Source organism: Mesoplodon densirostris, chromosome 16, assembly GCF_025265405.1.
Source record: "Mesoplodon densirostris isolate mMesDen1 chromosome 16, mMesDen1 primary haplotype, whole genome shotgun sequence".
NCBI classification, from domain to species: domain Eukaryota; kingdom Metazoa; phylum Chordata; class Mammalia; order Artiodactyla; family Ziphiidae; genus Mesoplodon; species Mesoplodon densirostris.
The window spans coordinates 63,028,475-63,054,734 of NC_082676.1; the positions used below are offsets into that span (position 1 = coordinate 63,028,475).

At 49.3% G+C, this 26,260-nt stretch overlaps 2 protein-coding genes across 3 annotated transcripts; both read left to right on the forward strand.

Annotated features, from left to right (window-relative positions):
- The first annotated feature begins 230 nt into the window (after window positions 1-230).
- On the forward strand, window positions 231-5,242 carry C16H16orf89 (chromosome 16 C16orf89 homolog). The gene is given in 6 exon segments (XM_060079229.1): window positions 231-255; window positions 447-550; window positions 1,758-1,893; window positions 2,566-2,670; window positions 4,136-4,222; window positions 4,987-5,242. Coding segments are annotated over 6 exon segments (588 nt in total). The 3' UTR covers window positions 5,118-5,242.
- Window positions 5,243-16,700: 11,458 nt separating this feature from the next.
- NAGPA (N-acetylglucosamine-1-phosphodiester alpha-N-acetylglucosaminidase) lies at window positions 16,701-25,589 on the forward strand. Of its 2 annotated transcripts, none has more exons than XM_060120609.1 (11): window positions 16,701-16,798; window positions 16,886-17,344; window positions 18,338-18,477; window positions 19,446-19,554; window positions 20,625-20,753; window positions 21,240-21,445; window positions 21,550-21,597; window positions 22,605-22,733; window positions 22,894-23,025; window positions 23,111-23,174; window positions 24,805-25,589. In XM_060120609.1, exons 1-11 carry the CDS (start codon window positions 16,713-16,715, stop codon window positions 25,013-25,015), a joined length of 1,713 nt encoding a protein of 570 aa, XP_059976592.1. In that variant the 5' UTR covers window positions 16,701-16,712; the 3' UTR covers window positions 25,016-25,589. The 2 variants fall into 2 exon arrangements, with proteins under 2 accessions (XP_059976592.1, XP_059976593.1); XM_060120610.1 differs by having other exon boundaries at window positions 16,889-17,344.
- Window positions 25,590-26,260: the final 671 nt, after the last annotated feature.

Sequence of the window (26,260 nt, forward strand, 5' to 3'; positions counted from 1 at the left end):
GTCCGCAGCCGCAGACCGAGCCTCCTAGGTGGGCGGAGAGAAGGTAGGCGGGGACGTGGTTCCCAGTTCCCTAAGCCGGGGCCCGCGAACCTCCAACCTGGGAGCGGAGGTTTAATGGTATTAAGGTAAAGTTGTTACTATGTAGGGGTCTAGGAACATTTTTTTCTTCAAAGTTCTAAGATAATTTAAAATATAGTGAGATAACAATTTGGATGAAACGCATAAGCATAATGTTGAGAAAAGAGACCAGCCAGAGTGCATACTGGCTGGTTCCATTGTATAAAATCAAAACTACACTTTTTTTTGCGATACGCGGGCCTCTCACTGTTGTGGCCTCTCCCGTTGCGGAGCACAGGCTCCGGACGCGCAGGCTCAGCGGCCATGGCCCACGGGGCCACGGGCCTAGCCGCTCCACAGTATATGGAATCTTCCCAGACCAGGGCACGAACCCGCATCCCCTGCATCGGCAGGCGGACTCTCAACCACGGCGCCACCAGGGAAGCCCAATAAGCAGGTTTTAAACCCCTGCTTCAGACCTCAGGAGGCGGAAGTGAGTAGCCTGTCATTGTTCAGCCATGAAATCCAATCACAATGGTGGGGGGTGGGGGGTGAGATTCTGTTGCACAGAGGGCTTTGCATGCTGAACTGGATCATAGGGCATTAGAAAAAGAGAGAGGGAAGCAGCAGAAAGAACTCAGTAAACAACAGATGGAAAAAGGTCTTAGAACAAAGTCAGTAGCTAGCTGCTTCCAGAAAACCAAACCAAGTCCAAAACAGCCCCACCATCACTTCTGTGCCCAAACACTCTTCCAAGCACAAGATTTGCTAGATACACATTTTATTTTATTTTATTTTGGCCTGACCGTGGGGCTTGTGGGATCTCAGTTTTTCGACCAGGGAATGAACCCGGGCCATGGCAGTGAAAGCACCGAATCCTAACCACTAGACCACCAGGGAACTCCCGCTAAATACTCATTTTAAACATATATTTATTTATATACAAAGTAGGGCTTGATATTTCTATTCAAAAATGTTACTCAATGTCCAGAAATTGTTAGCCAAGAAAGGACTTGCTGATTTTGTTTAATAGATTTTTTTATTATTATTTATTTGTAAGCTGTCACAGCCCAGTGTTTTTGTAAATACAATAAAAGCCAAGTTACAAGGAAAGTTATTGTGATTACTAGATTCAGCAGATAGAAACTTGCTCTGACATATTGCTATAGAAGTTTCCAAAGCCTGTTCTCATCCCCTGTCCTTGTCTCCGTGCAACCACTCCGCGGCCCAGGCTTTGAGCTGCACTGTAGCTGCCGGCTTGCGGGGTTAGGCTGGAATCAGAATGCGGTGACAGAGCGCTTTAGAGCGCCCCCTAGTGTTGGGCGTCGTGTCAGGCACTTCCAGGTTATGGTACCACCCCCCCGCCCCCAACAAGCGTCCCTCGGGTGCAGCTCCCATCGGCATCGCCCTTTCCCCGTGAAAACCCTTGAGGCTCACAAAGGTTAACTTAGGGGGTGGAAGTCGCACAGCTCCTAAGCTGCAGAGCCGGGGCTCGAACTCAGCTCTCTCTGTCCCCCAGTGACTAAGCCCCACCAGGCTGGGAGTGTGGATAGGAAAGAAATTTTGGGAAAAGGGAAAGGACCTGCCCCAAAGGCAGCCACTTAAAAAACCGTTTCAGAACAGCAGGTCTTTTCCTGTAACAGCGCGCATGAATCGCTCAGACCACCAACTTCCTTGTCTCTTGGTGTTTGTTCCCCCAGACGGAATGCACGAAGGGGCTGTTCCGCCAGAGCCAGCGCTACGTGAACCTCTTCTGTGCCAACATGATGGACCTGAACCGGAGAGCTGAGGCCATCGGATATGCCTACCCCACCCGGGACCTCTTCATGGAAAACAGTGGGCCCCCGCATTCTGCTCTAGGAACAAAGCAGCAGGGTGTCCCTGATTCCGGCCACACACACAAACACACACACACACTAGGGCTGCCAGGTTTAGCAAATGAAAATATAAAAGGCCCAGGCAAACTTGAACTTCAGATAAACAACGAATACATTTTTAGTATAAGTGTATCCCAAACATTGCATGGGCTATACTTAACAATTTTTTTCTTTTTTTTATTTTTTTTGCCACACTGTGTGGCATGCTGGATCTTAGTTCCCCAATCAGGGATCAAACCTGCGTCCCCTGCAGTGGAAGAGTGGAAGCACTTAGTCTTAACCACTGGACCACCAGGGAAATCCTACTTAACAATTTTTTATTCATCGTTTATTGGAAATAAATTTAAGTGGGAATCCTGTATTTTATCTGCCACTGTTTTGACTGCTTCCTGCCCCCAAAATCTGACCCAGTGACAGAGCTCTGGACAGACTGAACAAGGCAGGACCCAGGTTTGGGGGCCCCTGCTTACTAAGGCAGACCCTCAGGGCTGCCTCCTTGCAGCCACTGTGCTGAGTGCCCACGTCCTGGTGCCGTCTCTCTCTAGCAGGTGGCACCATGGTGGCCTTGGGGAGGGGGAAGAGGTGGGCCTGGGGGGTAGGCCTGCAGAGGGTCCCCTGTCTTTGCTTCCAGTCATGTTCTGTGGAATCGGTGGCTTCTCCGACTTCTACAAACTCCGGTGGCTGGAGGCCATTCTCAGCTGGCAGAAGCCGCAGGACGGATGCTTTGGGAAGCCAGGTGAGCTGTACTTCCTCCCTGGCTGGGAGCAGGGGTGGGGGTGGAGGCGCTGGGCTTCTATGCCAGTTGGGGAAAGGATGCACTGGTGTTGGGGTGGGGAGTTCAGAGAGAGATGTGCAACATGCATGTCCATGCACTCACATGCATGCACACACACACACGTGGAAATAGGCTCAGAGTTTTGGAAGCCAAAACTTTGCAGGATGAGGGGCAGTCTTGTTGGAAGATATCAGACCCCTGCACCTGTGTTAACAAATTCATTTCTTCATCAAGTATTCCCTGACCACCTACTATATGCCAGACCCAGTTCTAGGCTCTGGAGAAACTAGGCAGGGAAAAGAGGAAAGAGGAAAAGAGACAGAAACCACCTACACAAACCAGTAAGTGAAATGCGAGTTCTGATAATGGTTGTGAAGGATACATCAGGCTGAGAGAGAAAAGAACATTGGAGAAGCTTCTTTAGGCAGAATAGTCAGGGGAGATGTCTGAGAGGTGGTGACATAGAAGCAGGGGTGGAGGGAGCTATATTCAATAGTCTATGATAAACCATAACGGAAAAGAATATGAAAAAGAATATGTATATGTATAACTGAGTCACTTTGCTGTACAGCAGAAATTAAACACAACATTGTAAACTGTACTTCAATAAAATTTGTTTTAAAAGAAGAAGCTGGGACTTCCCCACTGGTCCAGTGGTTAAGACTCCATGCTTCCACTGCAGGGGGCGCAGGTTCAGGGTTTGATCCCTGGTCCGGGAACTAAGATTCCCACATGCCGCGAGTCGTGACCAAATATTAAAAAAAATAAAGAATAAAAACAAGAAATAGAGAAAAAGAAGAAGAAGAAGAAGCAGAGGGTGGAAAGGCAGAGGATGCAGCCCCTTTCCAGCCATGTGACACCAGACAGCTGGTCCTCTTTGGAGTAATTCGCTTCACCTCTCTGAGCCTCAATTTTCCTGTCTATAAATAAATGAGCAAAATAATCTCCACCTTCCTGAGCTGTGAGTAGTAGACATAATACATATGAAACCACCTAGCTTTTGCCAGGTACAGGCAAGGCTCCCAGTAAATGCTGGCTTCTCAAATGAGAAGCTTAGGATGCTCAAAGACCAAAGCTTTTGAAATAAGATAGTCTTGTTTTGAAACAGACGCTTATAAAATGAGGATTCTCAGGCCTCCAGACCTATAGATTCAGCAGGTGGAGGGGCTGCGGACCCCCATTTTCAATGAGCTCCTCTGGCCATTCTGATGTGGGTAATTGGGGGACCACAATTTGGGAAACATCAGTAGATGCAGATTGAGGTGGTGTGGAAGTATCTCTACCCAGGGGCAAGAGGAAACTTCCAGAAGAGCCTCCAGATTCAAGAAAATACTTGAGTTGCTTGAGGTGTTGTGAAGAGTAGGGGGCTTAGCCAGTAATATTTAAAAATCCATCTTAAGAAGTTCACCTTTCATTCTTCTCTCAGGTGCTGAAGATGAAGAATTACCCAAAGCCATTCAGTACCAACAGCATCTTTTGAGAAGAGTGAAGAGGCGAGAAAAACAATTTACAGGTAATGAAAATACCCAAGACATGAAACCCAAACCTAGAAAGGATACACATAGCTTGCCCTCAAGGAAAACAGGCTCCCAGCATCACCCAGGAGCCAGGATGGGAGGCCTTTGTGTTTGGGAGCTAGAGGGAAGGGTAGGAGTCTCTGATGCCCTCCTCTTTTAAAGTGGGGAGTCCAGAGATGCTGTCTTCAGTGAAGGGAACATAAAAGAGAAGTTTCAGTGTATTACACACTGAAAGTCACAGAGATAACCCCTCTCAGTCAAAGTCCAGTCAGGAAAACAGAACCTGCATCAGGAACTTCAGCAGAGAGAATTGAATATAGGGAGCTCAGAGGTGCTGCAAGAGTTGAAAACAGGAAAGATGAGAAAACACAAACATTAACCACTGCAGGAAGCCCCCGTCCTCCCTGGAGGCAGAGCTGGAGGGACCGTGAGAGGAGATGGGGTGAGCGGAGCCTGCAGAGGCTGGATGCAGAGGAGACAGAGAGGGGCAAGGGGAGAAATACCCTGGCTTCCCCCCTCATCCCACCTGTTCCTGCCTGTGGTGGGCAAGGCAGTCTGGGAAATGTAGTTTGGAGGGGTTGGTGCACTGGGGTTTGGAGCAAAGAAGGGCAGAGAGGGCATCTTTGAGCCAGGGGACAAGTGATGAACACAGTTCTGGTGGCCGCACGTCCCCAGGCTGGCCGAGGGAACATCTGAAAAGTACTCCCAATGGAACAGTGGCCACCCCCCAGCACTCACAGCAGGGCCTCTGCCTCCCCAGATGGCTGCTCTTCCCACAACACGGCCATGGCTATCACGGCCCTGGGTGGCTTCATCTACGTCCTGGCGGAACTCCCGCCAGCAGACTGAGAGCTGCGGCCGCCCACACCGACACCACCCAGCAGCCACTGACAAGGATGGTTCCACGCCTGCCACCCGCCAGGAAGGTGAAACGCACTCCTTTCGTCCTTCCTTCCTTAGTCCTGGGGCCTGGGTCACACCCTGAGAAGGAGGCAGCCGAAGCAAAGCAATCCAGTGTCATCCCCTCGGGGAGCAGGGCTGGGGAGGTGGGGCTGGGATGGACCCAGGCTCGGAGCAGATGAATAAATTTAGAGTGCAGTTGAGTGGGGAGTTGGGTCTTGTTCCTCAGCCTTTCAGACAACTTCACTTGGGGTAATTATAGCACCTATCCCAATATTACCTCCACAATTATGTCTGTAGAGTACTGAGAACAGTACCTGTAATGTAGTAGCTGCCAGGTAAATGTTACCTGTTCCTGCACAGTGATGATGTCGCATTCCGTGGGAGCTTGTCCCGAGGCAGTTGGCGGGGGCCGGGGGTGGGGGGTGGGGGAGGTGGGGGGGGCTGGCTCATCAACGTTTCTCTCATTCCCAGCTTGCTTCTCTTCCCTCCTGTTCTGCTTCAGTGTGAGCCTATCTAAATGTGTCAGGTGGAGCCCTGACACTAATCTCATGTCCGGGAAAAGACCTGGAAACTCATTATAGGCCCAGGTGTGTCTGTGGTGCTGATTTCAGGATACGTGCACGTGGGCGTTAAAAAAAAAAAAAAAAGCTAAAAACCCAGTCTTCGGACTGGAAGGCTCTTAGTGGCTGATGATCATATTTATGTGACAATTTAAACATGTTTGAGAATCTGAATTAAAATACCCTTTGCTCTTTCTGTGCCCAACTGAATAATCCAGTGGGAGGAATAGTTCTGTCCTTTGGGAGTTGGTCTCCTCTATCTATTCCTCTTTGCTGCTGCCCCGGATGCCTTCCCGAAAGTGCTCTTAAACTGTCAGGCCCAAAGGAACATTCCTGGATTTTGTTGGCAAGTGTGACTTGCTTTTGAGATTGTAGTTTCCTTGGGAAACCAGGAGCCAGAATTTAATACCCACTTGGCACTTTGTATTCTTCAGGGATTTCTTCCACATTACCTCTCAAACAAAATTTACGAAGAGAGGCACAGAATCAGATTGGGTTGGGCCGGGTAGGCCAGGACGGGGGGCAGGGGGTAATATAAGATTAATATGAATTTGTGATGGATTCGTTGATGGAGGCTGACACTGATTCATTTTTGGAAGGCCTGAGTTACCAAACCAGGATGGAATGATCTAGGAGAAACCTGAGTTTACAAGTCACTTTCAAGGAAAGGGAATCCTAATCGAAACAGGGAAGAAAAATTTACAAGGCGAACCCCACCTGAATCACTTCTTTGGATTTCTGTTGCCGTGGGCCCTGAAAAGAAGTGAAAACAATGGATGAGTCTTTTCACCTCAGCTTCTCCTCACTGAAGATGGATCCTGTGAGCTTTTACCATGGTGTGGAGGTGGGGCTTCATTTCCCTTGTTCTGTCACTGCTCATGACCTCCCTAGAAGAGTTTCTCAACCTGTCACTGCTCACTACCTCCCTAGAAGAGCTTCTCAACTTGTGGCCTGTGGCTGCCTGCATCAGAACCACCTGAGGTCTCCTGTTAAACATGCAGGCTGGATTCTCATCCAGCCACCAGGAGGGAACCCATGTGACAGTGAGAGCTAGATTAGCTTGAAGTCACCATGTCCCATTCTCTGTCCCTGGGTTCTCTGTCCCTCAGCGACTGTGCCTCCGCTCTCCTCCCACACCAGTGGTCAGGGAGACTGAACCCGGCAACGTTTCACCAAGACACTCTGTGTTTCCCAGGTCTTCACTCTTCCCTTTCTTCCATCTGGATTACCCATCCTGATCCCATCCCCCAGTTCAGTTAAGATTTTATTTGTCCTTTAAAATTCACCTAGGACGTCACTTGTCCCATGAAGTCTTCTCCCATTCTCCCACCCGCCTCCCTTTTTTTACACGGCACTTTAGGCACCTTATTCTGACACTTGTGCACTTGTGGATTCTATCATCAGATGCTAAACCACCTTAGGGCATGGGTGATATAGTGCTCTCTTTGTGTGCCCAGCTCCTACTGTACTGCCTGGAGCAGAGAAGTATTTAATAAATGTTCGCAGAATTAAATAGGAAAAAAGAAAAGAAAAACCAGGCTCTTTAGGATGTGTGTCCAAGTCTTAGCTGGTGGAAGAGGGCTTGGGCTTTCAGCATTGTTAAGCCTGGTCTGGCAAGTCCCAGCAGGATGAGGGCCCCTAACGTCACCCACACACATGGAGCATATGACAGAACCTCCTGCCTCTGGAAACCTCAAAGCCAGGCTCTAGCATATTGTAAATACCCTCATAGCACTTTACATAAGAGATAAAGAACACAGTGCAGACAGAAGAAATTGATCCTGGTTTATAATTCTAAAAGGGTTTTATAAGAGCAAGTTTGGTTTCCCAGACTCCAAAACAAACATGCATCCCTGCCCCTTGCCCCCCACCCCCCAGAAAGAAGTTCCTCCTGGGCAGGAGAGCAGAGGGGCCAAGGGCTCATGCTTCAGAGCCAGCTGCCTCCTCTGCTAACAGCTGTGTGACCTTGGGCCAGTAGCTTGCCCTCTCTGTGCCTCCATTTCCTTTTCTGTACAATGGATAGCATAATGATACCCACCTTCTAGGATTCACGAGGGGATTTGATAAAATGGTGCAGGTTAAGCCCCTTGCACACTGCCTGAGGCTTAGATGAGCTGGGGGACTGTTAGCTGTGAGTTTCCTCAGAAAACCCAACATCCACACCACCTCTGGGGTGTTATCAGTGGTCTCTGCCCTCATAGAGATGACAGGTGAGGAGACAAGCATAGGAAGCAATCGTAATCAAGCAGTTGAGTTTATGGTAGGCAAAGACTGGGTACACTGCTTAAACTTTCTTCTTTCCCTCGATTGATTAACGTATACCAATGCATAAACGTTGTTCGTGTTCTTAGTGGGGGAAACATATTTGCTCTATTCCATGCCCTGCTGGGGCTCAGAGCTCCCAGCCAGAGAGCCTGCTAAATGTATGAACAAGGTAACAGCAATGAAAGAGGCATCTTCAGGAGATGTATGACTCAGAGCTGAAGAGTACATGTAAACCACGTACACCATAAACTGTCACACGCTATGGACTGAGGGCTCCAAGGAGAGGCCACACCCCCAACCCCCATCCTGTCAGCTTTATCTTAAAACCCTCTGGGGTCCTTCGCAATCACTCCCTGTTTCCACACACACCCCCACCCCGGTCCTCAGGCAACCACTAATCTCCTTGCTATCTCTCCAGATTGGATGTTCAATACAAATGGAGTCACATTCAGGACTTTCAGGGGTGATTAAATGTCCTAAAGTAGATTAAAGTGATGCTGTGATATCTCTGTACATTTACTAAAAATCATGACCTGTACACTTAAAACAGGTACATTTTATGGTATGTAAATTATACCTCAATAAAACTTAAAAAACAACAACAAACTTCCAACGGTTTCCTGTTTCACTTGGGCTGAAATCCAAAGTCATTTCCCTGGAGTGCTGAAGGATCTGGCACTGGCCTGGCTCTCCCATCTCCACCCTCCCAGCTTTTGCCCTACTGGCTGCCTGATCCTCCTCTTCTCCCCAAGCTCTGTCCGCCCTCCAGGTTCTGCAGTGCCCTCTGCCTGCAAGGCTCTGGCTCCCAACTCCACACAGCTGTCCCTGCTTCCCTATCCTTATGTGTCTGTCTAAATGGGCTTACAGAGGCCTTGTCTGCCACGCCTGCAACATCATTCTCTCTCTGTCCTGCTGCTTCATGGCTTTCACCACGCCTGCACTGTGTACTGTCTCATTCACATTTAAGCTCCATGAGGTCCAGGTCGGTCCTCCTGTTCCATCAGCATCTAGCACAGAGGAGGTGCTCAATCTGCCATATCCACAAATGATTGTAGAGCCCAGATAAGGATGCTAAGAGGGGACCAAGGTTTTCAAAAAGAAGAGTAGGTGTGGAGGCAGACTCAATATGGCAGTGTGGGAAGATGTGGAATTAGCATCTCCCCACAACTAGGGTGCCTGCCAGCCGCTGGTGGGGGACTCTAATCCCCAAGGAGATGGAAGGACCCCCACAGTGAACTGGTAGGACATAGGGGGACCGGGGGTGAGGAGAAGTGGAGACAAGACAGGATCAGTGCCCCTGAGGCTGGGGAGATCAGGAGAGGCAGGTGGGAGGGACTCTTCAGGAAAAGTGGGAGAGGAGCGGAGGGCAATCACCTGGTCCACTCGGCCCGGGGAGCCTGCTGAGCTCCCAGGCCAGTACCCACCCTCCAAAGCCCCATCCAGGCCGCGTAGGTCCTGGGGCCATAGGAGGGAGGCTGGGAGATCAGGAGAGGCAGGCGGGAGGGCCCCTCCAGCAGGAGCGGGAGAGGAGCAGAGGGCGATTGCCCTGCCCACTCGAGCCCAGGAAGCCTGCTGGGCTCCCAGGTGAGGTCCCCTGCCCTCTGAGACCAGGGGTGGGGGTCACGCCTGGGCACCTTCTGTTCCTTGAGCCTAAGCCCCACCCCCCACAGACCCCAGGGGCTTTTCCAGTCCTGTGGGTCCTGAGCATTGGCCCCGCCCACTGCCCAAACCTCGCCCTTACTTAGGCCCCGCCCTCCACAGCCAAGGCCTTCCCCCCCAACCTTTTTTTTTTTTTTTTGGCCACCCCAGCGGCTTGCAGGATCTTGGTTCACAAGCCTGGAGTCGGCCGAAGCTCCTGTGGTGGGAGCTCCGAGTCCGAACCACTGGAATAACAGAGAACCTCAGGCCCCAGGGAATATTCACTGGAGTGAGGTCTCACAGAGTTCCTCATCTGCAGCTCTACCCAATAGCCTACAAACCCCAGAGTTGGAAACCTCAGGCCAAACAACCAGTGAGACAGGAATACAATCTCACTCATTAGGGAAAAAAAAAAAAAAAAGAGAGACAGCAAAAAAATATGTCACAGATGAAGGAGCAAGGTAAAAACCTACAAGACCAAATAAATGAAGAGGAAATAGGCAATCTACCTGAAAAAGAATTCAAAGTAATGATAGTAAAGATGATCCAGAAAGTCGGAAATAGAATGGAGGCATGGATTGAGAAAATACAAGAAATGTTTAACAAAGATCTAGAAGAACAACAAACAGAGATGAACAACATAATAACTGAAATGAAAAATACACTAGAAGGAATCAATAACAGAATAACTGAGACAAAAGAACGAATAAGTGAGCTGGAAGACAAAATGGTGGAAATAACTGCCAAGGAGCAGAATAAAGAAAAAAGAAAGAAAAGAATTTAAGACAATCTCAGAGACATCTGGGACAGCAATAAATGCACCAACATTCAAATTACAGGGGTCCCAGAAGAAGAAGAGAAAAAGAAAGGGTCTGAGAAAATATTTGAAGGGATTATACTTGAAAACTTCCCTAACCTGGGAAAGGAAATAGTCACCTAAGTCCAGGAAACACAGAGAGTCCCATACAGGATAAACCCTAGGAAAAACACACCAAGATACATATTAATCAGACTAACAAAAATTAAATTCAAAGGAAAAATATTAAAAGCAGCAGGGGAAAACCAAAAAATAACATACAAAGGAATCCCCATAATGTTATCAGCTGATTTTTTCAGCGGAAACTCTGCAGGCCAGAAGGGAGTGGCAGGTTATACTTAAAGTGATGAAAGAGAAACACCTACAACCAAGATTACTCTACTCAGCAAGGAAGTCAAAAGCTTTGCAGACAAGCAAAAGCTAAGAGAATTCAGTACCACCAAACCAGCTTTACAACAAATGCTAAAGAAACTTCTCTAAGCAGGAAACACAAGAGAAGAAAAAGACCCACAAAAATAAACCCAAAACAATTAAGAAAATGGTAATAGCAACACACATATCAATAATAACCTTGAATGTAAATGGATTAAATGCCCCAACCAAAAGACACAGACTGGCTGAATAGATACAACAACAAGACCCATATATATGCTGTCCACAAGAGACCCACTTCAGACCTAGGGACACATACAGACTGAAAGTGAAGGGATGGAGAAAGATATTCCATGCAAATGGAAAATGAAAGAAAGCTGGATTAGCAATACTCTTATAAGATAAAATAGACTTTAAAATAAAGACTGTTACAAAAGATAAGGAGGGACACTACATAATGATCAAAGGATCAATCCAAGAAGAAAATATAACAATTATAAATGTTTATGCACCCAACATAGGAGCACCTCAATACATAAGGCAAATGCTAACAACCATGAATGGAGAAATCGACAGTAACACAATAACAGTAAGGGACTTTAACACCCCACTTACACCAATGGACATATCATCCAAACAGAAAATAAATAAGGAAATACAAGCTTTAAATGACACAATAGACAGGATAGATCTAATTGATATTTATAGAATATTCCACCCAAAAGTGGCAGAATACACTTTCTTCTCAAGTGCACATGGAACACTCTCCAAGATAGATCACATCTTGGGTCACAAATCAAGCCTCAAAAATTTAAGAAAATTGAAATCATATCAAGCATCTTTTCTGACCACAATGCTACCAGATTGGTAATCAATTACAGGGAAAAAAACTGTAAAAAACACAAATACATGGAGGCTAAACAGTGCACCACTAAATAACCAAGAGATCACTGAAGAAATCAAAGAAGAAATGAAAAAATACATAGAACAAATGACAATGAAAACACGATGACCCAAAACCTATGTGACGCAGCAAAAGCAGTTCTAAGAGGGAAGTTTATAGCAATACAACCTTACCTCAAGAAACAAGAAAAATCTCAAATAATCTAATGCTACACTTAAAACCACTAGAGGAAGAAAAACAGAGAAAACCCAAAGTCAGTAGAAGGAAAGAAATCATAAAGATAAGAGCAGAAATAAATGAAATAGAAATGAAGAAAACAATAGTAAAGATCAATAAAACTAAAAGCTGATTCTTTGAGAAGATAAATAAAATTGATAAACCCTTAGGCAGACTCATCAAAAAAAAGGGAGAGGATGCAAATCAATAAAATTAGAAATGAAAAAGGAGATATCACAACTGACACTGCAGAAATACAAAGGATTATGAGACTACTACAAACAACTATATGCCAATGAAAGGGACAACCATGAAGAAATGGACAAATTCTTGAAAAGGTACAATTTTCCAAGACTGAACCAGGAAGAATTAGAAAATATAAACAGACGTATCACAAGTAATGAAATTGAAACTGTAATTTTAAATCTTCCAACAAACAAAAGTCCAGGACCAGATGGCTTCACAGGTACAAATTCTATCAAACATTTAGAGAAGAGCTAACATCGATCCTTCTCAAATTCTTCCAAAAAATTGCAGAGGGAGAAACACTCCCAAATTCATTCTACAAAGCCACCATCACCCTGACACCAAAACCAGAAAAAGATATCAAAAAAAAAGTTTAGACCAATATCACTGATGAACATAGATGCAAAAATCCTGAACAAAATACTAGCAAACAGAATCCAACAGCATGTTAAAAGGATCATACACCATGATCAAGTGGGATTTATCCCAGGGATGCAAGGATTCTTCAATATATGCAAATCAATCAATGTGATACACCACATTAACAAATTAAGGAATAAAAACCATATGATCATCTCAATAGATGCAGAAAAACCTTTTGACAGAATTCAACACCTATTTATGATAAAAACTCTCCAGAAAATGGGCATAGAGGGAACTTACCTCAACATAATAAAGGCCATATATGACAAACCCACAGCCAGCATTGTTCTCAATGGTGAAAAACTGAAAGCATTTCCACTAAGATCAGGAACAAGACAAGGATGTCCACTCTCACCACTCTTATTCAACATAGTTTTGGAAGTCCTAGCCACAGCAATCAGAGAAGAAAAGAAATAAAAGGAATACAAATTGGAAAAGAAGAAGCAAAACTGTCACTGTTTGTGGATGACATGATACTATACATAGAGAATCCTAAAGATGCCACCAGAAAACTACTAGAGCTAATCAATGAATCTGGTAAGGTTACAGGATACAAAATTAACACACAGAAATCTCTTGCATTCCTATACACCACCAACAAAAGATCGGAAAGAGAAATTAAGGAAACACTCCCATTTACCACTGCAACAAAAAGAATAAAATACCTAGGAATAAACCTGCCTGAAGAGGTGAAAGACTTGTACTCAGAAAACTACAAAACACTGATGAAAGAAATCAAAGATGACATAAACAGATGGAGAAATATACCATGTTCTTGGATTGAAAGAATCAATATTGTGAAAATGACCATACTACCCAAAACAATCTACAAACTGAATGCAATCCCTATCAAACTACCAATGGTATTCTTCACAGAATTAGAACAAAAAATTTTACAATTCGTAAGAAACACAAAAGACCCCGAATAACCAATTCAATCTCAAGAAAGAAAAATGGAGTTGGAGGAATCAAGCTCCCTGACTTCAGATTATACCACAAAGCTACAGTAACCAAGACAGTATGGGACTGGCACAAAAACAGAAATATAGATCAATGGTACAAGATAGAATACCCAGAGATAAACCCACACACATATGGGCACCTTATTTATGACAAAGGAGGCAAGAACATACACTGGAGAAAAGACAGCCTCTTCAATAAGTGGTGCTGGGAAAACTGTACAGCTACATGTAAAAGAATGAAATTAGAAGACTACCTAACACCATACACTAAAAATAAACTCCAAATGGATTAAAGACTTAAATATAAGATCAGACACTATAAAACTCCTAGAGGAAAACATAGGAAAAACACCCTTTGACATAAACCACAGCCAGATCTTTTTTGACCCACCTCCTAGAGTAACAGAAATAAAAACAAAAATAAACAAATGGGACTTAATTAAACTTAAAAGCTTTTGCACAGCAGAGGAAACCATAAAGAAGACAAAAAGACAACACTCAGAATGGGAGAAAATATTTGCAAATGAAACAACAGACAAAGGATTAATCTCCAAAATATACAAACAGCTCATGGAGCTCAATATCAAAAAAACAAACATTCCAGTTAAAAAATGGGCGGAAGAACTAAACACATTTCACCAAGGAAGACATACATATGGCCAAGAGGCACATGAAAAGATGCTCAACATCGCTAATTATTAGAGAAATGCAAATCAAAACTACAATGAGGTATCACCTCATGCCGGTCAGAATGGCCATTATCAAAAAATCTAGAAACAATAAATGCTAGAAAAGGTGTGGTGAAAAGGGAACCCTCCTGCACTGTTGGTGGGAATGTAAATTGATACAACCACTATGGAAAATAGTATGGAAGTCCCTTAAAAAACTAAAAATAGAACTACCATATGACCCAGCAATCCCACTACTGGACATATACCCTGAGAAAACCATAATTCAAAAAGAGACATGTACCACAATGTTCACTGCAGCACTATTTACAATAGCCAGGACATGGAACCAACCTAAATGTCCATTGACAGATGAGTGGATAAAGAAGATATGGCACATATATACAATGGACTATTACTCAGCCATAAAAAGAAACGAAATTTAGTTATTTGTAGTGAGGTGGATGGACCTAGAGACTGTCATACACAGTGAAGTAACTCAGAAAGAGAAAAACAAATACTGTATGCTAACGCATATATATGGAGCCAAAAAAAATGGTACTGATGAACCTAGTTGCTGGGCAAGAATAAAGAGACAGACATAGAAAATGGACTTGAGCACATGGGGTGGGAGGGGGAAGCTGGGGTGAAGTGAGAGTAGCATCGACATATATACACTATTGAACGTAAAATAGTTGGCTTGTGGGAAGCAGCAGCATAGCACAGAGAGATCTGCTTGGTGCTTTGTGATGACCTAGAGGGGTGGGATAGGGAGGAGGGGAGGGAGGCTCAAGAGGGAGGGGATATGGGGACATGTGTATGCATATGGCTAATTTGCTTTGTTGTGCAACAGAAACTAACACAGTATTGTGAGGCAATTATCCTCCAATAAAGATCTATTTTTTAAAAAAAAGAGTAGGTGTGAGCAAAGGAGAAGTACTGAGTTAGCTGGTTTGGCTAGAACTGTATTTTGGGACTTTTTAAAAGACAAACTGAGGGACTTCCCTGCTGGTGCAGTGGTTGGGAGTTTGCCTGCCAACGCAGAGGACAAGGGTTCAATCCCTAGTCCTGGAGGATCCCACATGCTGCAGAGCCACTAAGCCTGTGCGCCACATCTACTGAAGCCTGCACACCTACAGCCTGTGCTCTGCAACAAGAGAAGCCACCACAATGAGAAGCCCTCACACTGCAACGAAGAGTAGCCCCCATTCGCCACAACTAGAGAAAGCCCACGTGCAGCAATGAAGACTCAACACAGCCTAAATAAATAAATAAATGAATCTATTTTTAAAAACAGAAAAAAAAACTAAAAGAGAGAGGGACTTCCCTGGTGGTCCAGTGGTTAAAACTCTCACTCCCAATGCAGGGCGCCTGGGTTTGATCCCTGGTCAGGGAACTAGATCCCACATGCCTCAACTAAAAGATCCCACATGCCGCAACAAAGATCCTGTGTGCTGCAACTAAGAACTGGCACAGCCAATTAATTAATTAATTAATTAATTAATTTTTAAAAAGAGGGAGCAAAGTCAAACACTTCCTGGCTTGCATCAGCCTCCGGAGGGGATGTGTTAATTTCTTCCTCCCTGCAGTCATTCACAGGTGGGCCTGGTCAGGATGTTTTCTGTGAACTAAACAAAGGTATTTTAGCTTAATGCTCATTACCTGGGAGGCAGGGTTCCCAGAGATGGGCTATTATGTATAATTTAAGCTTATAGGCAACATGCCTTTAGTGGTTAACTTGTAATAGAATACAAAAGGTTCTTCCCTATTACACAGTGTCCCAAAGACCCATCTTACCCAAATTAGAATTCAGGCTTCTTTTATACTAAAAAGGGAAAGGGGTGTTGTTGGTTGTTGCAGACTTCTTGGTGCCAGAATCCTTTGTTCTTGAAGCTGCCCACAAAGGTCAGGTTACAATGTTCATGTAAACCTCCAACAGGACAAATGTTATCCTCTGTTCTGCAACTTTTTATCTCTATATGAATGGAAACGTGTTATACCTTTAAATGTTAGAGGCTTGAGAATGGGCTATCCTGTATATTTCAGGCTATAGGCAACATTCTTAACTTGTAGCAAAAGCAACAGAATACAAAAGTTAAAGAAACAGATCTAATGTGGAGTCAAATTTGTTCTCCCTCTTACACTTACAACAACTTGGCAAAGGAGTGAAAAACATCTAAGTAGGGAGAAGAATAAAGGTCAGAACTTGCCATAGACTGCCTGCCACCTGCAACTCCTAGTTGACTGAGAACAGAGGACTTCCAGGGGCAGGGAAGTTGGTGGCAGACTTTGGCTTGTTTGCTGATGATTTTTGGCACCTGGATATAAAGCAGTTTTCAACGTGAAAACTTCCCGCCGCCCCAGCGCCCGCCCCTTCTAAAATAACACGGTAAATTACAGTAAGAGATCTCGGGATATCCAAAAAAGTATAAGCAATTCAGAGTTAAAAGCTGCCACCAGAAGTCCTAAGTCATGTGGGGTAGGCCCACGTGACCGGAGGCCCGAGTCCAACATGGCGGCCTCCATTGGTCGTTGCCTTCTCTTCTTCATTTCACTGCGCGGCTTCCTCGGTGAGGCGTCCGGCGACCTCGGCTCGGGGTGAGTACAGCTGCCGGGGGCAAGCCTCGTTGGGGGGTCCCCCAGACCCCCGCACAGCACTCCGAGCTCAGGTCTGCCCCATCCCAGCAGGGCCTCCCGCGACGATGACTTGCTGCTGCCTTACTCCCGCGCGCGGGCGCGCTTTGCCCGGGACTGCACAAGGGTGCGCGCCGGCAGCCGCGAGCACGAGAGGTGGCCGCCGTCCCTCTCAAACCCCGGCGCACGCGGCCCCGCCGTACGCCTCTTCGTCTCGCACTTCGCAGACCGCGCGGTGCCCGGCCACCTGACGCGGGCCGCCGAGCCCCTGCGCACCTTCTCGGTGCTGGAGCCCGGCGGGCCCGGCGGCTGCGCTTCAAGGCGCCGCGCCACCGTGGAGGAGACGGCGCGGGCGGCCGGCTGCAGCGTCGCCCAGAATGGCGGCTTCTTCCGCATGGACACGGGCGAGTGCCTGGGGAACGTTGTGAGCGACGGGCGGCGGGTGAGCAGCGCCGGGGGGCTGCAGAACGCCCAGTTCGGGATCCGCCGCGACGGGACCCTGGTCACCGGGTGAGGAGGCAGGGAGTCCCGTGACTGTCTAGGCCCTAGATTCTAGAGCAGAGGTCCTGAGAGTTGAGGTGTAGCCGTGCCGCCGTGTTCAAGTCCCCTAACCAAACTGAGCCTCCGTTTTCTCATCTTCAGGATGGGGAAAGTAATGCCTTCCTTGTAGAGTTTATTCGTTTTCCAGTATCGTGTAGCGCTTGCTTTGTGTCGGTCGATGTGCTGCGTACTGGGGATATAGCTGTGAACAAGCACAGTCTTTGCCTTCAAAAAAGGACACTACCCCCCCACCATTACTAGGAAAAATAAACAAAACCCAGGGAGATAATTAAGTTAATTCAAATTGTGTATGTGCAGTGAAGCAATAAACAGGTTGAACAGATTGTAAATAGAGTGTTGGGTTTCGGGAAGGTGATCAGGAAAGACTGAGGAGGTGACCTTTGAGTTGAGACATAAAAATTAATCACAAGTCAGCCAGAGTCAGAACTGGAGGAAGAGCATTGCAGTCAGAAGGAACAGCAAGCACTAAGGCTCAGAGGTGCAGAGGGGCTTGGTGTGTGTGAGGGACTGAAGGAAGGAGCAAAGTATCAGAGGAGGACAGGACCAACTTTGGTCATTTATTTATTTATTTTGACTTTCGTCATTTAAAAGCTTGCTCTGACCCTGCTGGATACTAGGCTGGTTGGGCCGTAGTAGAAGCAAGGAGACCAATTAAGAGGCTGTTGCAGGCATCAGATGGTAGTTTGGCTGGGGTGACGGCCTGAGAGATTTAGGGCCATAGGTGGACTTGTGATCTGTTGAGGATGGTTGTTTCTGTTAAATGAAGTGTAGATTGGGATGCGTAGACTGTTTGCAAAGATTGCTTCCAGGACCAGGCAGGTTCCTGGGCATGAGGAGGAATCAAGTAGCCAGGCGGCGGGGTGGGCGGGGGTAGTGGGGGGGAAGGCACTCCCTGCAGCTGCCACTGCTGTTGACTGAATCTCATGCCTTCCCTGTGTCCAGGTACCTGTCTGAAGAGGAGGTGCTGGACACTGAGAATCCGTTTGTGCAGCTGCTGAGCGGGGTCGTGTGGCTGATTCGCAACGGAAGCATCTACATTAACGAGAGTCAGGCGGCTGAGTGCGATGAGACACAGGAAACAGGTGGGGGAGGGGCAATGAGTATGATGAGATGTGGGTGATGAGTGGGGGTGTTGGCAACAAGCCTCTTACCAGGACCGGTGGAGTGGCGGGGGACGTCTTTCAACAAGTACTATTCTAGGTATTGGGGATCAGTGGGGATTAAAGCAGATAAGATCCCTGCATTGTGGAATATATAAGAAAGGAAATAGATATTAAGTATACTGAAAAGAAGTGGTAAATGCTAAGAAAGAAAAAGTTAGAGGAAAGGAGCTATGAACAAGAGAATAGAGAAGTGTTCCTAAAATGTTTGTGGATCAGCAGCATCACCGAGGAACCTGTTATAAATGCAGAACTTCAGCCCCTACCCCTGTGCCTTGGTGCTACAGAATCAGAATCCCTGGGGGTGAGGCCCAAGAGTGTGTTCTAAGGAGCCCCCTGTGTGATTCTGATTGACATTCGATTTTGAGAACCACTGGGATATGGAATACTGGGACAGGGAAGGTTCCCCATGGCCCTGATATGGAAATGGGCTGTTTTAGACTGTGCAGTCAGGGAAGGCCTCATGGAGGAGGTGACTTAGATCAGAAGGCACAAGCCATGGGAAGAGCTGGGGAGAAGTGCAGTCCAGCCAGAAGTAGAAAGTGGCTGCAGGGTGTTCAGAGGGGTGGGCCCCCAGGAGATGAGGTAGAAGAAGCAGGCTAAGGAGGTCATACCAGGCCTTGGTAAGGCATTTGGATTTTGTTCCAAGGACAGTGGAGGCCGTTGGAGCGTTTTCATCTGGAGTTTGATCTTGATTTACATTGAAGAACAGCCCTTTGGCTACTCTTTGGAGACTGAGTGGGGCGGGGCACAGGAAGAGAGATGTTGCATGCATAGACCTGGAGGTAGAGAGTGATGTCTCTGTGGAGAGTGACTGGCAGGAAGTGGCAGGTAGAGCTTAGTCAGCCTCCCAAAGGGCCAGGTGATCAGCCAGGCTGCCTCTCCTTCAGGTTCCTTCAGCAAATTTGTGAACGTGATGTCAGCCAGGACAGCCGTGGGCCACGACCGGGAGGGGCAGCTGGTGCTCTTCCACGTGGACGGGCAGACGGAGCAGCGGGGGTGAGTGCTGTGAGCCAGGGCCTCTAGGCCTGGGCTGAGTCCTGCTCTGAGGAACTTCAGCCCACCAGCAGCTGCCCTTCTGACCTCCAGCTGTTCCCTGGGGATGTTCACACCCATCTGTTCCCTGTCTTCCCACAGGCAGAGGGTCCCTAGATCTGTCCCACTTCCAAGAACTCATCATCTTCCACACACTTGCTCTCAGTCTCGCCAGCTTAGGGCCTCATCTCTCCTGAGCTCTGATTGGGGTGAAAGGAAATTATTACAAAGTTAGCTGGGAGTAGACCTCAGTTCCAATCCTAGCTTGGCCATCTGCTGGCTCTGTGGCCATAGACAAGTCATTTGACCTCTCTGAGCTGCTGTTTCCTCCTCTGTAAAGTGAGTGTGCTAGTCTGCTGTTGCTGTGTAACAAATTAGCGCAGGCAGCACTGATTTGTTAGATCAAAGCTTTGTAGGTCAGGAGTCAGTGGGTGGGGGGGCCCAACTGAGTTCTCTGTTCAGGATGTCCCACAGACAAAATCCAGCTGTTGGCCAGGCAGGGTGCTTATCTGGAGCTTCTGGGGAAGGATCCTCTTCCCAGCTCCTTCAGGTTGTTGGCAGAATACAGTTCCTTGGGGTTGTAGGACTGAGGTCTTTGTGTCATTGCTGGCTGGGGGCCTCTCCACTCATGAGGCTGCCCACATTCCCCCTCCTCTTGTATATCTTCAAGCTGCAAAAGGTGTGTCAAATCCATCTAATCTCCTTGTATTTCCAATCTCTCTCACTTCCTCTTCTGCCTCAGCCATAGAAAGCTCTCTGCTTTTAAGGGCTCCTGTGATTCCATCGGGGCCACCCAGATAATCCAGGACAGTGTGCCCATTTGCAGACAGCTGTGCCATGTATCATAACATGATCAGGAGAGTGATCTCTTGTTATAGTCATAGCTTCCCGGGATTGGGACAGGACACCTTTGGGGGGGCACTTAGAAATTTGTCTGCCGTAGCGGGTGTGTGATACTGTCCACTGTGGAAAGTAAGATGCATTAACCCAGAAACAGTTGTGGCAAGGTCAGCAGCACTGGTCTTGTGCCACAGCATTAACCTGTGGGAGATGGCGGAGTTCCTGCTGAAACAGAACGTGGTCAATGCCATCAACCTGGACGGAGGGGGCTCTGCCACCTTCGTGCTCAACGGGACCTTGGCCAGTTACCCGTCCGATCACTGGTAAGCATACCAGAGCCCCCTTGTTGAGGTCCAAGGCCAAGCTTGTCCCCGATTGTCTCATTCAACAAATACTGAGTACCTGCTCTGTCCCCGGCTCTGGGGATTCAGCAGAGAGCAGGAGGAGCCAAGATCCCTGCTTCTCGCTGCTTACGGGAAGTATATGTAGCATACCAGCACTGCCCAGGCCAATGGAAGGGGGTGATTGGTCAGGAGAGACCTGAGGATAGTGAAGCATGAGCTGAGATCTGGAGGATGAGGGGCTAGGTGGGCATGGGAGAGTCTTCTGGGCACAGAAGAGCATGTGCAAAGGTCCTGGGGTGGAAGGGATTGTTAGGGATGGGAAGAACCTGTAAAAGGCTGGAGAAGGGACAATGAAGAGAGGCAGGGAAAGGCAGCCCTCAGGGGCTGCAGTGGGGGGGGCGGTTTGAGGGTTTGCTGGGGTGGCCAGCACTTCAGCCTCTCTTCACACTCCTGTTTCCTCTGCAGCCAGGACAACATGTGGCGCTGTCCTCGCCGCGTGTCCACCGTGGTGTGTGTGCACGAGCCCCGCTGCCAGCCGTCTGACTGCAACGGCCACGGGACTTGCGTGGAGGGGCGCTGCCAGTGCACGGGGCGCTTCTGGCAGGGCGCCGCCTGCAGCGAGCTGGACTGTGGCCCCGCCAACTGCAGCCAGCATGGGCTCTGCACGGAGAGTGAGTGGGGCTCTTTGGGAGGCAGCTCCAGCCCGGGCTCCCCGCTCTCACTGCCCCAGCCCTGCCTGGGCCCTCACCTGACCTTCTCGGTCTTGTCTTGGCAGCCGGCTGCCGCTGCGAAGCTGGATGGACAGGGTCCAACTGCAGTGAAGGTAAAAGCCACCAGGCCAGCCTCCTTCCCGGCCCCCTGGGCACACGGGAGAGGGTGAGCCTGGCAGCTGTGAGCCTCAGCTGCCTTTATCCCTGCCTCCTGGTCTGCAAGTCGCTTCCCTCTTGTCTCATGCTTTTGCCTCACGTGTAAATCACTGTATTAGTGTCCTGGGGTTGCTGCAAGAGATTCCACCAACTCAGGCTTAAAACATTACTTTATTCTCTCACAGTTCTGGAGGCCAGAACTCCATAATCAAGGGGTCAGTAGGGCTTCCTGCCTCTTCCAGCTTCTGGGGGCCCCATGCATTCCTGGGCTGGTGGCTGCATCACCCCCGTCTCTGCCTCGGACTTCACAGGCACAGCCTTCTCCCCTGTCTGTCTCCAGTCTCCCTCTCTGTCCTCTTACAAGGACCCCACCACTGGACTTCGGTCCACCTTAAGTGCAGGATGTTTTCATTTCAAGATCCTTAACTTAATTGCATCTGCAAAGATCCTATTTCCAAATAAGTTCACATTCACAGCTTCTGGGGATTAGAACGTATCTTTGGGAGGACACAGCTCAACGCACTTATAACCCTCCATAGCTTAAATCCTTAGTGGCTTTCTTTGGCTCTGAGTGAAAAATTTGAACTCAGCATGACCTGCCAGGCCCCGGGGGCTCCAGCCACGCCCTGCTCTCCAAGCCTCAATGTCAGGTCCTCAGAGGCCTCCCCACCCCACCTCCTCAGTGCTTGGCTGCTGCCACAATCGGTCCCTTCCCTCCAGCGTGTGTCCTCCCTTGTCCTTTGACACCTGCTTTCTGGCTTGCTGGCTGCCTGCCCTCCATGAGATCACAGCCTCAGGGCCTGCCGCGTACCAACTTCTCCAGAACAATCTGTTGGTAGAACATGTGAACCTACAGGGCCACTTGGGGCGAGAGAGTTGCGTTTGCAATCCTGTTGGCCCCAGCCTGGGGTGGGGTTGGGGGGCAGGACCAGATTTTGCAAAGGCCCTGCTTCCCCCATCCCAGCGTGCACCAGCGGCTCCTTCGGGGAGGACTGTGCCAAGAAGTGTCAGTGTCATAATGGAGCCACCTGTGACCCAGTTCGGGGGACCTGCGCCTGTCCCCCTGGCTTCACTGGAGACATCTGTGTGCAGGGTAAGCTGGAAGGGCCCCTGACTCAGCCAGGAGGGAGCCCCGCCCAGGGGATGCTTGTGCATCAGCTCAGTTCAGCACACCCCTGGGCCCATCCCGGCAGTGCAGAGAGAGGCCCTGCCACCGAGGCCTCCACCTCTGTCCTCCTGGCTCCTCCCTGCAGAGTGTCCCCTCGGCTGGTATGGGCCAGGCTGCCAGAGCCCTTGCAAGTGTGAGCACCAGTGTCCCTGCGACCCCCAGACCGGCAACTGCAGCCTCGCTGGGTCACGCACCTTGAACAGCATCCTCTCCCAAGGTACGGCCCCTCCCACGCTCCCCGGGGACAGCAGGGGGCAGACCCCTCCTCTCCCAACCTTCAGCCTCTCTCTGGCATCTTGCAGTGAAGCAGTGTCTCCCGCCACCCGAGGACACCCTGCGGACAGGAGAACTCTCCCTTTTCACCAGGTAGGTGCTTTGCTGGGAGCTGGGGCAGGGGTGGGAGGAATCCCCCCTCCCTCTGCCTTCGAGGCGTGGCCTCTGCTCAGGGTCTGGGCAAGGCTAGGAAGTGGCAGCTGGGCACCAGATGACAATTCTCTGACATAAGCACAGGGAGAGTCCTAGGTGGTGCTCGCAGCCACCTGTGCTGTCCAGGAAGATGCTGAGAAGGACCCTGGCCACCACCCCAGTGGAATCTAGGGGGAAGGGTGTGGGCTTTTTTTCTCAGCTTCCGGTGCAAGAAGTATGAAGCCTTGAGCAGTTCACGTCATTTCTCTGACACCTGGGGGTGTTCACCCCTCGTGTTGGGTCTTTATTTTCTAGTGCAGGGGGTCTTCAACTTGACCTCCAGGGGAGTGTATTAAAAGAGAGAGCTGGGCTTCCCTGGTGGCGCAGTGGTTGAGGGTCCGCCTGCTGATGCAGGGGACACGGGTTCGTGCCCTGGTCTGGGAAGATCCCACATGCCGTGGAGCGGCTGGGCCCGTGAGCCGTGGCCGCTGAGCCTGCGCGTCCGGAGCCTGTGCTCCGCAACGGGAGAGGCCACAACAGTGAGAGGCCCGCGTACCGCAAAAAAAAAAAAAAAAAGCTGGGTTCAAGAACCAATGCTGTTGGTCTGGGAGCCCCACTCGGAGAACCTCTCTTCTCATGGTTCTCACGTCCCATAACCCCCTGGGTGCCCGGCCCAGCCCCGTCCCCTCAAAGTGGGAAGCAGGTGTAGGTGTGAATGAAAAGCCCCTTGGCCTTGTCCTGGAGGCAGCACCTGGGAGCTCATCACAAACGCAGATCCCAGATCCCTCCTGGAGGTCCTGATCCTGTGAGTCGGGTGGGGCCTGGAGGAAAATCCTGGAAGTGTGCTGGGAAATGCAGCTGAGCAGGGACAGTGGTTCCCGGGAGCCCTGCACCCCAAGCTCAGCCTCCTCGGGTGTGAGACCACGTGGTCCTGCAGTGAGGGAAGGGGAGCCATGGGGTGCTGAGGGGCACGGCTGCAGGCCCTGCCGCCCGAGCAGTCTGCTTTTGCGTTGAGGGCTTCAGACAAAGACTCACGTGAAGGAAAAAAGATCATTGAAGGACCCCACCCATCCCCGCCAGCTCCCTGCCTTGGAGGAAGGGGTGCGGGTCCTCCCTGCTCTGTGTGCTTTGAGGACCCTGGAGAGAACCCAGCCTCTGTTGTCAACATCCCCGGAAGCACAGAATGCAAACTTCTGCCTCCCGGGGCAGATTAGGTCCCCAGCTGTGTTATATGTGGCCTGTACCCGTTGAAATTTACACTTACTAGCAACATCTGAAACTCAGTAACGTTCACGTAAAAATCTTCTTTTTCCACGGCTGCTCTTGAAATATCAGGAGATGTGGCCGCACCGGCCTTAGTCCCACATGACAACTGTCCCCACTGCTCCCGAACATGCGTGGAGTGTGCCCTCCACCCCACCAGGCCCGTTTGTTCCTCGACAGTTCCTGTGCGGTCCCTGGAGGCCCCCGACCCTGTGTCCCTGTTCTGGGTGGAGGAGCCAAGTGAGGGGATGGAGGGAGCCCCTCCAGCACACCCCCAGCCCGAATCGCCCAACAGTGTCCCCGTCTGGGGTTTCTCTCCTGCCCCCAGGACCACCTGGCTGGCCATCACCTTGGCCCTGGTTTTCCTTCTGCTGATCAGCACGGTGGCAAACGTGTCCTTATTCCTCGGGTCAAGGGCAGCGCGGAGCCGGCACCTGGATGGGGCCTACGTCTACCACCCACTGCAGGAGATGAACGGGGAGGTCCTGGCTGCTGAGAAGGAGCAACCGGGTGACACCTGTAACCCCTTCAAGGACTGACGCCTCCAGCTGCCCGTCATGACCTGTTCTGGAGGCTCGTTGCCATGAGCTCTGGCTTCTGCAGGGGAAATTCCAAGGCCACTGACCATCTGGGAGGTCTCGACCCACGTGCCAAGCCAGGCCTCTGACAGCACCTGTGCCTCAGACCCTCACCTGGCCGCCTGCCGTGGCACGTGCAACCCTAGCAATACAGCGCGCCCTGGAGAGACTGCCTCCTTCCCCGCCTGCCTGTGCCTGCCGCTCACGAGGCCTGTCCCCCAAGGGCCTGCCCCGCTGCTGCCAAAGAGCCTCCGGCCTCCTGGGGCAGGGGCCGCTGCCAGTGGAACTCATGATGACCGAACCGTGGCCAAGTGGCAGGGTCCAGCCAGCCCCCTCGGATGGGGTGAAGAGACTATGGCCACATCAAGGGACCCCATTTTACAGACCTCATCACTGAACTTGCCAACTAGAATTCTATTTCCTGTTATGGGAAGCTCCTTAAAGGGAAGAGGGGTGAAATCATGTTTACAGGCTATTTTGTCCTGCCGCCAAAAGGGTTTTTCTACCACTTGAATAAATTGATATAATAAAAGGACCCCTGGAGCGGGATCTGCGGAATCGTGGAATTGAGGAACCCCTAGATTTTGACAGGTGGAGCTGCTTAACCTGAGTCAGGGGCATGTCCAGCTCCCTTATCTATTTTGTTTAATCCAGGGGTTCTCACTTTAAAATGTACTCAAATCACCTGGAAGAGCTCGCTAAAAATGCAGATTCTGGCCTGGGCTGGAGCCTCAGAGTCTGCAGGTCTCACTGAGCTCCCAGGTGAAGGCTGCAGGTGTCTGGACCACACTTTGAAAGAGGAAAGTTTAGTCCACACCATGTTTTAGTAGAATTTAAATTAGTTACCAATGCTTAGAAGTCAAGAGATTAACTCCAGTTTTCTGGTTTCTCTCTTTTTCTTTTTTATAAATTTATTTATTTTTGGCAGCATTGGATCTTCGTTGCTGCACACGGGCTTTCTCTTGTTGTGGCAAGCGGGGGCTGTGCTTTGTTGTGCGCAGGCTTCTCACTGCAGTGACTTCTCTTGTTGCGGAGCACGGGCTCTAAGCATGTGGGCTTCAGTAGCTGTGGCTCGCGGGTTCTAGAGCGCAGGCTCAGTAGTTATGGCGCACGGGCTTATTTGCTCCGCGGCATGTGGGATCTGCCCAGACCAGGGCTCAAACCCGTGTCCCCTGCATTGGCAGGCGGATTCTTAACCCCTGCACC

Bases quoted from the DNA above. Each gene is read 5' to 3' on its own strand.
- NAGPA (XM_060120609.1), top strand. From the start codon at position 16,713: ATGGCGGCCTCCATTGGTCGTTGCCTTCTCTTCTTCATTTCACTGCGC. The intron at 19,555-20,624 runs GTGAGTGCTGTG...CTTGTGCCACAG, and splicing joins GGGCAGACGGAGCAGCGGGG to CATTAACCTGTGGGAGATGG. The intron at 23,026-23,110 runs GTACGGCCCCTC...GGCATCTTGCAG, and splicing joins GAACAGCATCCTCTCCCAAG to TGAAGCAGTGTCTCCCGCCA.